Source organism: Falco peregrinus, chromosome 5, assembly GCF_023634155.1.
Source record: "Falco peregrinus isolate bFalPer1 chromosome 5, bFalPer1.pri, whole genome shotgun sequence".
NCBI classification, from domain to species: Eukaryota; Metazoa; Chordata; class Aves; order Falconiformes; family Falconidae; genus Falco; species Falco peregrinus.
In genome coordinates this window covers 69022282-69035043 of record NC_073725.1, presented here as the reverse complement: position 1 = coordinate 69035043, position 12762 = coordinate 69022282, and the positions used below count along the sequence as shown (strand labels likewise).

The following is a 12762-nucleotide window of genomic DNA, read 5'->3' as shown; positions in this document are numbered from 1 at the left end:
TAATGCACGAATAATAAATAACATTTATTTTTAAAATAATAAATTTATTTTAAATAATTTTAAAATAATTTATATAATTTACATTATATAAATATAAGAAATATATTCTATAAATACAGTAATAAAAATGAATATAATAATAAAAATAAAATTTAAAAAGTATTTATTTTTAAAAAATAGAAAATAAATAGAAAATAAAAGCATGATGCTTGCCAGACAGCTCCAACACTGGCTACAGGCAGAGAAAGTCAAGTTTGGCGCTACCTTCCTCCACGCTGTCCATCCGGGAATGCACTTGCCTCGCTGGAGGAACCTGGCTGGCTGACTCAGCAGAGAACTGAAGATGAGCTAGCATGCGTGCTGTGGAGGATGAGTGGAACGTGGCTTGAGAAGGAGCCAAACACGATGCAGACACGTGGCACAGCCCTGCGGGCAAAGGGACAGGCTGCTGCTTTGCACCGGGGCTCCCCGAGGTTTTCGGTCCGATCCAGAGTTGGCAGCTGAGGGCTCTTACATTGCCAGTGCTCAGGATGTGCTGCAGAGCCCGATGCCTACAGGTGACAAGGAACACCGCTTCTCAGTGCCGAATGGGGCAGTGGGGTGAAGCTCCCATAAAGCTTTGAGCCCTTGGAGCACGGCAAGCGCGTGGGATTCCCCTTCTCCCAAACAAACAACCGTCCCGCACCCCGCACCCTGCCTCTCCCTTCCGCACCGAGCCCTTGGGGGCTCTTGGCTGCCCCTTGGAAATAGGGCAGCACCCACCATAGCATCCTCTGCTTCTGCTTGGGCTGGGAGCTGCTGCGGTTATCAGAAGCAGGCCCTTTGCCCTCTGTGCCTTCTGTGACTCGAGTGCTGCCTGCATCTTGAATTTCAGGTAGCTGAGCTCCAGCTGGCTCTGGTATTCCCTCTTCTTGTGCGCTGCCCCAGGGCCGGCTTCTGCTCCTGTGCTCTTGGCAGGTGGGGTGCATTCGAGATGGCGTTTAGTAGTTCGCTTGCTAGCTGGTAACCTGTTGAGATGTGGCAGCACAGCCCTGGGGGGCTCTGCATCCACGATCCCTGCCTGAGCCGTGGTCCCAGGCACTGCCTGCCCGAAGGGACGGACACCACGTCCCTGCCTCTGGCCGACCCTCCGTCCCAGCAGCATCACGGACATGGGTGGGCATCGGTCGGAGCAGAGCAAATAGATCTGCTGCTCTGAGAGCGTGATTGCTCTCATCTCTCTGCCCCCCGCAGTGGCCGTGACCGCTGCCTGGAAGCCAACAGTGAGGAGGTCCCAGCCTGTGCCAGGAGGTGCTGGTGAAGGGGCTCGTCTGCCGGTTGGGGCAGGTGGGTGAGTGCCAGCGAGGAGCGCGGGCCATGCCTGCCATCAGCGCTCTGCCGCAGGGCTGGGAGCCTGGCAGAGCACTCTCGGAGGATGGAGAGCTGGGTGGCTGCCCGGGGGGGACAGCAGCCTCTGCATGTGCCCTGCTCTGGCTCTGGAGGACTTCAGGGACCCCCTTTCTGAGCAAACCAAACCTCCTGGAGGACACGATCGCTGCCTGAGACACAGCCCAGCGCTTCTCCTGTGGTAACGCTCTCCTCCGGGCAGCAGCGGGGCCGGAGCAGCCAAAGGTCTGAGCCATCGGCACGAGGTGCTGCTCCCCGGGGTGCCTGGCAGCCCGAGCCAGATGGGCACAGCCTGGTGACAACCTTGTGGCACACACAGCCTGGTGGCACAGCCTGGTGAAAGCCTGCTGACAGCCTGGTGGCACAGCCTGGTGAAAGCCTGCTGACAGCCTGGTGGCACAGCCTGGTGGCACACACAGCCTGGTGGCACAGCCTGGTGACAGCCTGGTGGCACAACCTGGTGAAAGCCTGGTCACAGCCTGGTGACAAAACCTGGTGACAGCCTGATGGTACAGCCTAGTGGCACAGCCTGGTGACACACACAGCCTGGTGGCACAGCCTAGTGGCGGTCTGGTGGCACAGCCTGGTGACACAGCCTGGTGAAAGCCTGCTGACAGCCTGGTGGCACAGCCTGGTGACAGCCTGGTGGCAGCCTGGTGATACATACAGCCTGGTGATGCACACAGCCTGGTGGCAGCCTGGTGACACACACAGCCTGGTGGCACAGCCTGGTGACACACACAGCCTGGTGGCACAGCCTGTCTCCTGGAGCACTCGGGCATCACTGGTCTGTGCCACACCAGCATGTGCCCTGCTTCACCGCGCGCTGTGGCCAGGCTGCCCCTCGGTGGGGTGGCTCATTCTGCCCCGTGCAACACCAGCGGGCACACCTAGCCCTGGGGACCTCTGTGCTCAGTGCCCCCTCCCCTCTGTACTTTTATTTTCCTGCCTGATGACACTGCGGCGTGCCGGGGGGAGATGATTTCCTACCAGACAACTGAAGACCACCATCTGCAGTTCCACCTGAGCATTCCACGCTGGGGAGAGGAGGCCAGGAGGCTTCCCCTGCCCTGAGAACCAGGCTTGGCACCTCTTCTGGGGGTTGAGGTGGGACCTACCACTGCTTGGGGTAGAAACTTCCAGGCTGGGATTCGGCTGTTTGAGCAGTGACTTTCTTCTGAGCGGTTCAGGACTGCGACCGAGAGAAATCCAAATCGCAGAAGGAAAAAGGCTGTCCAGTGCGGATGCGATTTATTGGGTTTAGGTATTCGTACAACACCGGAGCTACAGCAAGAGGAAAGGAGGCAGCAGGTTTCAGAGGTAGGGGACAGCAGCAGCAGTAGTGAAGCAGGAGCTGAAAGGATCCTCCTTGGAGCTGGGGCAACCCTCTAACCCTGGGGCTTGGGCAAAGGACAGCAGGCATCTGACGCCACAAACCCAAGGGGCAAGGAGAAGCTGCTCTTTGGTTGCCCCCACCTGATCGTGTTGCCTTCCCCAGCGGGCAGCACACATCCCAACAGCTACCGTCACCTCCCGCAGGGCTGTCCTGCTGCTCCTCTCTGCAGCTGTAGCCACAAGCAGCTTGACGAAGGGGGTAAAATCAGAGCAGCAAAGTCTGGCGGCACGCACAGTGCAAAAGGCACACACGGTGCAAACGGCACACACGGTGCGAACGGCACGCACTGTGCAAACGGCACTCCGCGGCTGGCCTAGGGAGCAAACGCAGTCAAGATGCGACCTCTGCGCTGAGCCCCGCGCCGCTGTTTGGCTTTGCCACAGAGAAGTCCTTGCCATGTCCGTGAGCATCAGTGGAAGACGTTTCCCAGGGAGAAAGGAAGAAAAAGCAAGTGGGCAGGGGGCCCTGAAGCATGAGCTTTGCAGGGCAGCAGCTGCGGGGAGGGGCGGGTCACGCTGACTTCATGACGCTGTTGACCCAGGGAAGGAAAGGAGCGATGTGCGTGTAGAAACCCGGCCAATTGTCATGCCTATAGGAGAAGATGCCGTAGGCTTTGTTGTTGCAGACGAGTGGATCCCCAGCATCGCCCTGTAAAATGGAGGAGGAGAATGGGTCAGTGCTGGTTTCTCTGGTGTCCCCAGGAAAAAGGTGTGTTTGCAAAGAGCAGGGAGGCTGCAAAAATCAGCCCGGGGGCTGCCCTGGGAGAAGTTTGGCCTCGCAGTGGATGGGGATGGCTCTGGCTCCAAAATGGGCAGTTTTGCCTGGGATAGCACAAGGTCCAGCACAACTACATCGGGAAAAATGCTGAAGCTGAAGGTACCGCTTCATTTCTGCCCTTCTGCTGGCTGCAGGGCACTGCAAAGTGCACCCAGACCAGCTACCAGATTTAGGGCAACCCCCTCTGGCCAAGCTGTTCAAGCAAGAGGGAGGGATGCTGGTGAGGAAGCGTGGACTGGGGGTGGGGTAGGGGGGAAGAGAGGAGAGTGAGGGGACAACAAGAAGCAATTTTAGTCCCTTTTCAGCAAAGTTTTTTAGCCCAGATCAGGTTTGTGCCCAGCACCTGTCTGCAACCTCCCCCACTGCCTTCTAATCCCAAAGTCGGAGACTGACCTTCTCAGGTGCCCCAGCAGATCCACTGCTGTGGCCACAAATCAAGTTTTCAGCAAGCCCAGGGTAGCGGTTGAGGCAGTCCCTTTGTTTGATGATGGTGACAGTGGCTTCGCGTAACGTGGCAGCGGGCGTTTTGTAGCCCCAGCCGGCTATGCTGCACGCAGTCCCACCGCGGACTCTGGATTTTTCAAAGGGAATGGTCCTGACGTAGCTGTTGCTGGTGGCATTACCTTTCAGCTGGGCAAGGGGACAGAAAACACAAAAAGTGATGCTTGGTCTGTAAATGCTCTGTGACGAAGGGTGTCCCCTCCCGCTCCAGGGCTGCAGCCCAGCAGGACCACGTAGATGCTCTGGTTACCTTCAGGAGGAGGATGTCGTTTCCTTTCTTCGGGCTCATGAAGTCGGGGTGACAGTGATACTCTTGGACTTCGAATGTTTGCCAGCTTTCTTCTCGCTTCTGGATGGTGTGGGCTCCAAGGATCACAGTCAGGGGTTTGTGTCTGGTAAAATGAAGCACAGCGAGTGTCATCAGCTTTCTCCTATCTTCTCTGGGGCACATCTCCCGGAGGCACGGCTGGGATTTAAAGAGGAACGGTGGGAGCAAGGAGCTCCACCGGTGAATCTACCCAGTAGAGCAAATTCCCATCTGGCAGACCAGAGTGCTGCAAGGGTTACGTTACCTCTGGATCCCAAGCCCAGCAGATTCAGGCTGCTGCTGCTGTGTACCATGGTATGTGGACTGGTCTGGGCTTCACAGACACATGGAGATCCATGGCACCAGGGAGGGGGTCCTACAACAAGACCCTGCTCCAGGCCAATGTACCTTTACTGGCCTCTGCATCATCTGCAGAAGGGGCTGCCTTAGGGAAACTGGGAGGGACCCTGGCTGTGGGTGGGAGTCCCTCTCCATCTAGCAGGTGGGACCTGGGCATCCAGGCTCCTGGGTGCTGCTGACCCTCCTTTCTGCTGCTCCGGTGTGGGGCTGGCCCTTAGCCGGGGTTACTGGCACCAGGGCAGAGCCACCAGCCCCAAGGAGTGGAGTAGCTACACCCAGTTGTATGTATCTAAAACGCCCTCTTGCCTGTCCATGCCCCAGTTTCTCCAGCTGCAGGGGTGGAAGAGACCTGGGCAAGAAGAGATCATCAATTCTGATAACAGTCTTAGAGGTCTTTAGTGGTGGCAGAAAGGGCAAAAACTGACACCAACGGTCCCTGCTATGCCAGCAGGTCAGTGACAGCAAGGGAAGAAGCCGGTCTGATTTCTTGGTGTTGACATCCAGGAAGAATAAAAAGAGGCATGGAGGGGGAATAAAAAAATAAAGAGAAGTATCTGAACATGGGCTGGGGCGGAGATGGGGAAGGATGGCTCACGGGAGCCATCAGACGCAGCCTGGCTCCTCCAGTGCTGTCCCCACAGCCCTGCCCTGTCCCAGCCTGCGCTCCCTGCTAGGGAAAGACTTTGGCCACAGCCATGAAGGAGTTGACTCAAACCTGTCAGTCCTCCCATCTAGAAGATGTCACCTGGATCCTCCCATCTAGGAGATGTTACCGGGATCCTCCCATCTAGGAGATGTCACCTGGATCCTCATCCCATCTAGGAGACGTTACCCGGATCCTCACATCTAGGAGATGTTGCCCAGATCCTCCTCCCATCTAGGAGATGTCACATGGATCCTCCCATCTAGGAGATGTTACCCGGATCCTCCCATCTAGGAGATGTCACCTCGATCACAGCAGTGTGACAATCTTGTTGCGCCAGGTGCTGTACAAACATAGCGAAAACTTACTCGAAGCACTGAGCCGCTGTCATCACCCAGTTTGGGGCCACTAGGAAGCCTCCACAGAAACGGTTGTTGGTTCCTTGCAGATAGGCCATGTAGGGGGTGGAGTGAGCCTTGGCTTCACCTCCTCCCTCCATCCGATTCCAGGAATTACCTGCAATGGATGGGATTGAGGATGAGGGGATCAGAGGACACGGGGCACAGGACGTGCTGGCTGGGATTTCTTCCTTCCCCAGCCCTATCTGCGCCTCCCGGCAGCTCGACTTACTGGTTTTAGCTGGGGGACACGCCATCAGCAGGAGGGAGAGCAGGAGTTTCTGCTGGTGCTTCATCGTGTTCTCTGCCTCAGTGGATCCCTTAGAGGTGAGGCTGCAGCTGGGGTCTCTTCCTGCTCCCAGCAAGGTTTTATAGCCCGAGACTGAACTCCAGGAAACCGCAGCAGCCAGACTCATCTGATTATCTATTTGCAAATTGCACGCCTCAGCGATCTGAGAGGGGAATTCAGTCAGCCTGAGCCTCCAGCATCAACCCACCTTCAGTTTGGGCCTGATCTGGGGTATCTGATGTCATTCGAGACCCAGAGGCAATTTTAACCCCTCGCCTTCCAGCCGGGAGCTGCAGGGAGCGAAGTGACCCACCTTCACCGCTTTGCCCTCGGAGCTCGGATTTGTTGTGCACTTGCAGGCTCTCTCGCTTTTTATCCCCAGCCCTGCAAGACCCCCCTTTCTCACTCAATATACAAGTTCCCAAGACCATGTGGTGGCAGCTGAGGACCTTCCTCTCCTCCTCAGGAGGGGTGGTGCTGGCTAATAGAGCAAAATCGGTGTGATTTATCACGTCACACCGGTCACGGCTGTGAGAGGGCAAGAAGGCGGCAGGGCACTAAGCCTGCGGCCACAGGGTCTCTGTTCTGCACCAGCTGCTGCCTCGGGGCTCTGCTTTGTACAGCAAACTGTATTTTAAATGTTTCTTTCCAGATGTCATCGCTCGCTGGTAAATTGTGGAGTTCGCTGTTCCCTCGCCAGCCGGTGTGAGGGGGGACAGGAGGATGCTCCCCTGGCCCTGGGCTGGGGGCTCGTGTTCCCTCTGGTGTGTTGAGGGTGGATGGACACGGGGATGCAAGCGTGGGTCTCTGCCCCTCCACTGGCGAGAGCTAACCCGATGAGACGTCTCCCTGCAGCTGGTCTTGTTCCTCCGGGACGGGTCCCATCCCAGCGTGTCCCAGCCAGCCGCCCCCCTGGCCAGCAGGGATTTTTCTGCAGCGGACGGCTGGCGGGGATCTGTCTTCCTTGGACCAAGCCCTGTGGCAGCTGCACCTCCTTCTCCTCCAGCCCACGGTGAGAGGGACTGCGCTGGAGGAAAGGCTGGTGGCAAACCAGTGAACCCGCTCCCCCCACCCCCAGGATGTCCCCTTGGCCCCCCCAGTGGCACCAGTGCACAGGCTCCAGCAAAAGGTGGGAGACGGGCAGGTCCGCGCGCTCGGCCCAGCAGCAGTTCCTTCCTTTGGCTGCGATGAAATGGGGTCGACGCGTCCTCGCTGCCCCCACCGACTGCCTGCCCGTAAACCTGCTTTCCTGCCTGCCCCCAGTTTTGCTGGGCAAACCCCATGATGAAGTGAGAAGCCGCCATTCTCGTGCAAAGCCTGCAGCAGCTGGAGCTTCAAGGAAAACCCTGACGTGACAAAGATTTGTGCGACGCCGATAAGCAGCTGCAGCCTTCCCGCTTGCAGATCTCCTCGCTGATAGCAGCTGTGAGCAGAAGCCCAAACCATGGAGCCTTCTCAGTTTCCCCAGGGTGGCGTGGGGGGTGTAGGCAAAAGTGGCAGAGTTTCCTATTCCTTCTTCATCCCGAGGAAGAACACGGAGTGAGGGCAGACACCCAGGGCCAGACTGGAGGCTGCCTCCTCCCTCTGATGGTGGTGGGAGCCTTGGTAAGACCATGAGAACATGGAGAACATCCCTTTCCCTTAAATTGCACATGGTTTCTGAATGTTTAAAATTCCCCCCTGGGTTTCCCCCATTACAAAGCTTTCTGGTTTCTTGAACTTGCACAGTTGTCTGCCAGCCTGCCCCAGGGAGTTCTGCAGCTCGGTTATTTACTGATGCACCATCTCTTCCCCTTGTCATTGCCTCCAGGAAGGTGCCTAGTGGCTCTCCTGTCTGTATACCATCAGAAACGAGCTGGAACAAGGGAGACCAGGGCTCAGAGTGTTAGGCAAGTCGCTTTACACCCAGTGTAGGTTGTGGAAGGAGGGGCTGGTGCAATTTACTCAGAGTCTAGTGCAGGGGCTGTCTGAAAATGGTGCTAGAGCATCCTTCGTGGGGAGGAGAAGCTCACCTCTGAGCATCACCCGGCTGCGGGAAGCATCACAAGCTCTTTTGGTTTTGTGCTACTGCCAGAACAGTGTGCTGGTGATGCACCGCTGGGGCTGGGCTTGCCTTCCGGAGAGGGACAGAGACGTGCCACCAAGCTCCAAGGCAGAGAGCCCCCAGCTACAGCTCTCCCTTGCCTTCTCCAGGGGAAGAGTTGGGCTCTCCCGCGACGGCTGGCATGGGAGGAAAGGAGGAGGTGGCATGGGGCCAGGCGCTTTTGGGGCCCCAGGTCCCTTGTCAAGCCTTTCAGTACAGCCCTTTCAGAGACTGCACCAATGTCTCTACCCAGGACACCACGTGGCTGTTCGGGAGATGGAGGATTGTAGCTGCTGGGGGATGGCAGAGGCAAAGACACAGAGCACCGGTGTGGAACAGCTTTGAGTATGTCTCCTCTCTGGGATCCCAAAGCCCTGCCCCTGGCATCTCAGCTGCCACCCAACCTGTGCCCAAGGCGGGACAGAAACAGCACGGTCCACCAAAAGTCCAGCTCCCTTCACCTGCTGGAGACTCTTACAGATGGAAAGATTAGCCTTGGTTCCCCCCGTGACCCAGCCTGTTGTCTTGGCTGCCAGATGTCCTAGGGTGCAACATCACCCAGGCACGAGGTCCCTGCAGAGGGGACAGTCACTGCTTTACAGGGGATGGCAGCTTTTGACCCTGGTACCTGCTGACACACGCATCCCAGCTGACAGCTGTTCCCAGGCGGATGGTGACATCGCTGAATGCCGTGTGTGAGCATCACTTTTCCCAGCCCGTTTCTAGCTGGGCTGTTTCCCTCCCTGCCGCACACTCACCCCCCCTGACCCCCCCAAGGGTGACTGTAGCTCTCGTCTTTCAAGTCTGCCAGCAACGCAGTGGCCGCAGAGCTACGACCGTGTCCCAACAGGCTGGGCACCCACTTCCACCAGCCCGACCCTCCCTCCCTTCTCCCCGGGGGCAAGGCAGGAGGAAGGAGACAAGCTGGGAAATGCAGCTCTGGGTTTACTGTGGGTGGGGGAACGTGCAGCAAGGTTCAAGCAGGGACAGGGCTGTTTCTGAAGGCAGCAGGGTCTGTTGTAGCACAGGCTCTTTCTGGGGCCGGCTGGGATGATCTCTGCTTCTGCCAGAGAGATTGGACATGGCCCTGACCTGCTGCCTGCAGCAGGCAGGGAATGGGACAGCCGGCAGCCTTGGAACGGAAAGAACGGGACCCCTGTGCCCCCGATCGGGACCCTCGGGTTCCCAAGGAGAGAGAAGGGGGTCAGGCCTTCAGTAGGGGCAGGAAGGAAACCAGCGCAGTCTCCAGTGCTGGAGCGAGTGCTGCTGCTGCTACTTCTTCAGGGTTCTTCTGATCCAGGGCAGGTAGCTGGAGATGTGGGTGTAGACCCCAGGCGGGCTGTTGTACCCGAAGGAAACGATGCCTTGTGCCATGTTCTTGCACACCAGGGGCCCCCCAGAATCTCCCTGAGGACAGGGGAGAGGTTGGGTTTAGAGACCTCTTCCCTGCGGGAACAGGTTTCACCTTGGTCCCCCCCTGCCCAGGCACTGCTAGCAGGGCTGTGGTTCTGCCCCTGCCCCACGGCTCTGCCCCTGCCCCCCGCCCAGCTGGAGGAGCCATCCAGAGCAGGTGAGCTGGGGCTCTGCCCCCAGGACTGTGCATGGACCGTGGTGTCAGGGCATCCAGAAGAGCTAGTCCACATGGGAGCTACAAATCGAACACTTGTCACCTCTCCTGGGGACCAGCCGAGCCTGTGCCAGCAGCAGCCCCTGCCACCAGAGACCCCCAGGCTGCCAGCAGCCCCTACCTGGCTGGAATCGCTGAGCTGGTGGAAGCTGCCGGCACAGACCATGCCTCTGTTGAGATGTGGATAGAAGCGGATGCATTTCCTGCGGCTGTAGATGGAGACTTTGGTTTCAAAGAGCTTGTTGGTCACCTGGTCATCATCGATCAGCCCCCAGCCAGCTATGCTGCACTTGGTGCCCGTGGGGAGGTCGCTGCTGGTCTTGGGCAGTGGAATGGTCTTGACGTAGTCATTGAGAGTGGCCTTCGCTGTCAGCTGGGAGAAGGCAAGGGGTTTGGAGAAGGCTGGGAGTGGAGTAGCCAAAGGACACCGTGCGCAGAGGTAGGGGAGGTCTAGCAGGACATAACAGCACCGCAAGCTCTGGTGAGCTGATGTGAATGGGGCATGTGGCTCCAAGCTCTGCTCACGGTTCCCTCCCGAGTGCTTCCCGTTCCTGCCTGCCTCCGGCACTCCTGGGCAGAACCAGCTGACAGTTCGCAGAAGGAGCCAACAGCAAAAAGCCACCGTGCCCAGGACTTGCTAGACCCACAGCCCCACGCTACCCTCTGCCCCCCCACCCGCAGCTGCAGGACTGCCTTGCCTTGAGCAGCATGATGTCGTTAGACACGGTCTTAGGGTCATATTCTGGGTGCCGGTGGTATCTGAGAACTCCCCGGGTCTGCTGGGTCCTTTCGGGTTCGTGGATGTTGTGAGCCCCCAGGATGACCGTGGCGTTTCTGGCCATGGCAAGAGAGGGGAGAAGAGGGAAAAACAGGTTGGGTCTGACCCATGTCCCTCCCCAGCTGCTCAGCACAGGAGGAAGAACCTACTCCAAAACCGCTCCAGGGATGGACCTCGCAGGTTAGGGGAGGAAGAAGGGGATAAAGCCCCTGGGTGAGGTACTCACCCCTTGCAGTGCGCGGCCGTCATCACCCAGTCGGGGGCCACCAGGAAGCCTCCGCAGGCTGACATCCCTAGCTTCAGGTATGCCATGTAAGGGTGGGAGTGGGGCTGAGCCTCGTGGCCCCCCACGATCTCACCCCGTAGAGCACCTAAAAGACACCCCACCGCAAGATGAGCCGCTGGCTGCTGAGGTCAGAGCCCACACCAGCCGCCTTGCTCACGGCATCCTCCCAGCTTACTGGTGTTGGCCCACGGGCAGGAAAGCAGGAGCAGCAGGGCCAGCAGTGCCAGCAGTGCCAGGGGTTGGGGCTGGAGCTGGCACATCTCTTCCCACAGCTGGACACTCCTTCCAAGACGTGTGGGAGTCTGTCTCCTAGTGCCCAAGGGCTGGTTTTATACCCTGGGACCAGCTGTACCCAGCAGCCAGGAAACCATGTGTGATGGCCTGATTGTGCTAATCTGGGCCAGCGCAGCATCCCTGCAAATCTATCTGCATCTCTGCTGCCCAGGCCTGCTCACACACCCCACGTGCCCTGAGGCTGTGATTGAGGAATGATAGAGGGGGACAGAAGGGCCAGGGCAGAGGGACTGTGCCGCTGATGATGGCTGCTTCAAAGTGTGGTGTCTTCAAGGTCCAGCAATCAGGCTGCCTCATGCCGTACCTTCAGGAGCTCGTGCCGCTTGCTCCTGGGGGCAGTCGGGTCACTTCACACTTTCTTGGCAAGCATGATGACTGCAGATGCTCCTTTCCCTCGAGGGTTTGCCCTCTGCAGCTGGTCTGGCCACTGATACATCTGTTCAAACGACACCAGGGGAAGTCTTCTGGCTTCCCTGAGCCTACCCATCACCGAGCCTACCCATCACCGAGCCTACCCATCACTGAGGGTACCCATCACCGAGCCTACCCATCACCGAGCCTACCCATCACCGAGCCTACCCATCACTGAACGTACCCATCACCGAGCCTACCCTGCTCTGGATTCTCTGCTCTCTCTCCCTTCCCTGACCTGAAACTGCCTGCAAACCACCCCACAATTGCTGTCTTCACCTTGCCCCTAGCAAAGTGGGATTTGCTTAAATGCTAAACTGAGCACCCATCCTGCTGCATTTGTCCCTTCCTGGCCTTGTGGTGACCCTGTTTCAAAGAGATGACCAAATCTTTGTGGCAAGGGCATGCACCTGGGGCTTAGGACCCTATTCCTGGCTCTCACGCTGCCTTAGCTGGTGGCTGTCCCCACTTCCCTTCCAGCTTTGGGTCTCCGATTGCCTCGGTAGGTCCTGCACCGGCAGCCGAGACCGTCCTTGGTGTGAAAAGCCACCCGACTCTCAGGCTGCAAGCTCAGAGGGAGCTGTGCCGTACAGCCCTGTGTTGTTCAAAGTTGTTTTTCCTGCTTGCACTTCCCAGCCCTTACCCACCTTCCTTTTCCCCACTGCCAGGCTGTCCCAGTTTGCTCCCTGGGGCTTGTCTGGGCAGTTGGGCGCCCACAGCAAAGCATCCATCTGTCAGGGTTAATGCTGTGCCAAGTGGCTCTGCTCTGCTCAGAAGGGCTTGCACGCTGCAGACGGGAAGGACATCTTTTCCACACTCACGGGCTTTCAACAGCTTTTAACTCTGCTCCAGCGCAAGAGCACCCCAGGGGCTGGGGACAGCAGAGAGGGGACACAGGTGAGGTGGCAGGGTGCCATGCCGGAGCCATGAGCCTCTCTGCTGCCCAAAGGACAAAAGCTGCCACGCCAGCACAGCCGGGTTCTGCGCTCCTCCTGCACCCAGCCTCATCCTTCCTTCTGTGAGCGTTGGTCAGGATGAAACCTTCCCTCAGATGCTTTCCAGAAGTTTCCTCTGAGCCTCAAGTCCAGCCCTTTCCCTTGCTTTGCCACATCAGCACCAAAGTCTGGCCGAGGGGCAAACCAGCAGCACTGCCTGGCCACAGCCACTGCTCATCCCCAGAGGTTGTGCTTGTGTGACAAGAGGGACAGAGCCCGAAAGCCTGGAAG

The 12762-nt window shown here is 58.0% G+C and overlaps 2 protein-coding genes across 2 annotated transcripts; both read right to left on the bottom strand.

The window, feature by feature from the left end:
• Nucleotides 1-2620: 2620 nt before the first annotated feature.
• On the bottom strand, nucleotides 2621-7102 carry LOC101923715 (granzyme E-like). The gene is made up of 5 exons (XM_005240819.4): nucleotides 6001-7102; nucleotides 5739-5886; nucleotides 4311-4452; nucleotides 3953-4189; nucleotides 2621-3430 (listed from the first exon to the last, which is right to left on the bottom strand). Exons 1-5 carry the CDS (start codon nucleotides 6182-6184, stop codon nucleotides 3293-3295), a joined length of 849 nt encoding a protein of 282 aa, XP_005240876.2. The 5' UTR covers nucleotides 6185-7102; the 3' UTR covers nucleotides 2621-3292.
• Nucleotides 7103-9068: 1966 nt separating this feature from the next.
• Nucleotides 9069-11120, bottom strand: LOC101923544 (mast cell protease 1A-like). The gene is made up of 5 exons (XM_005240818.4): nucleotides 11007-11120; nucleotides 10772-10916; nucleotides 10466-10601; nucleotides 9889-10140; nucleotides 9069-9547 (listed from the first exon to the last, which is right to left on the bottom strand). Exons 1-5 carry the CDS (start codon nucleotides 11089-11091, stop codon nucleotides 9413-9415), a joined length of 753 nt encoding a protein of 250 aa, XP_005240875.2. The 5' UTR covers nucleotides 11092-11120; the 3' UTR covers nucleotides 9069-9412.
• Nucleotides 11121-12762: the final 1642 nt, after the last annotated feature.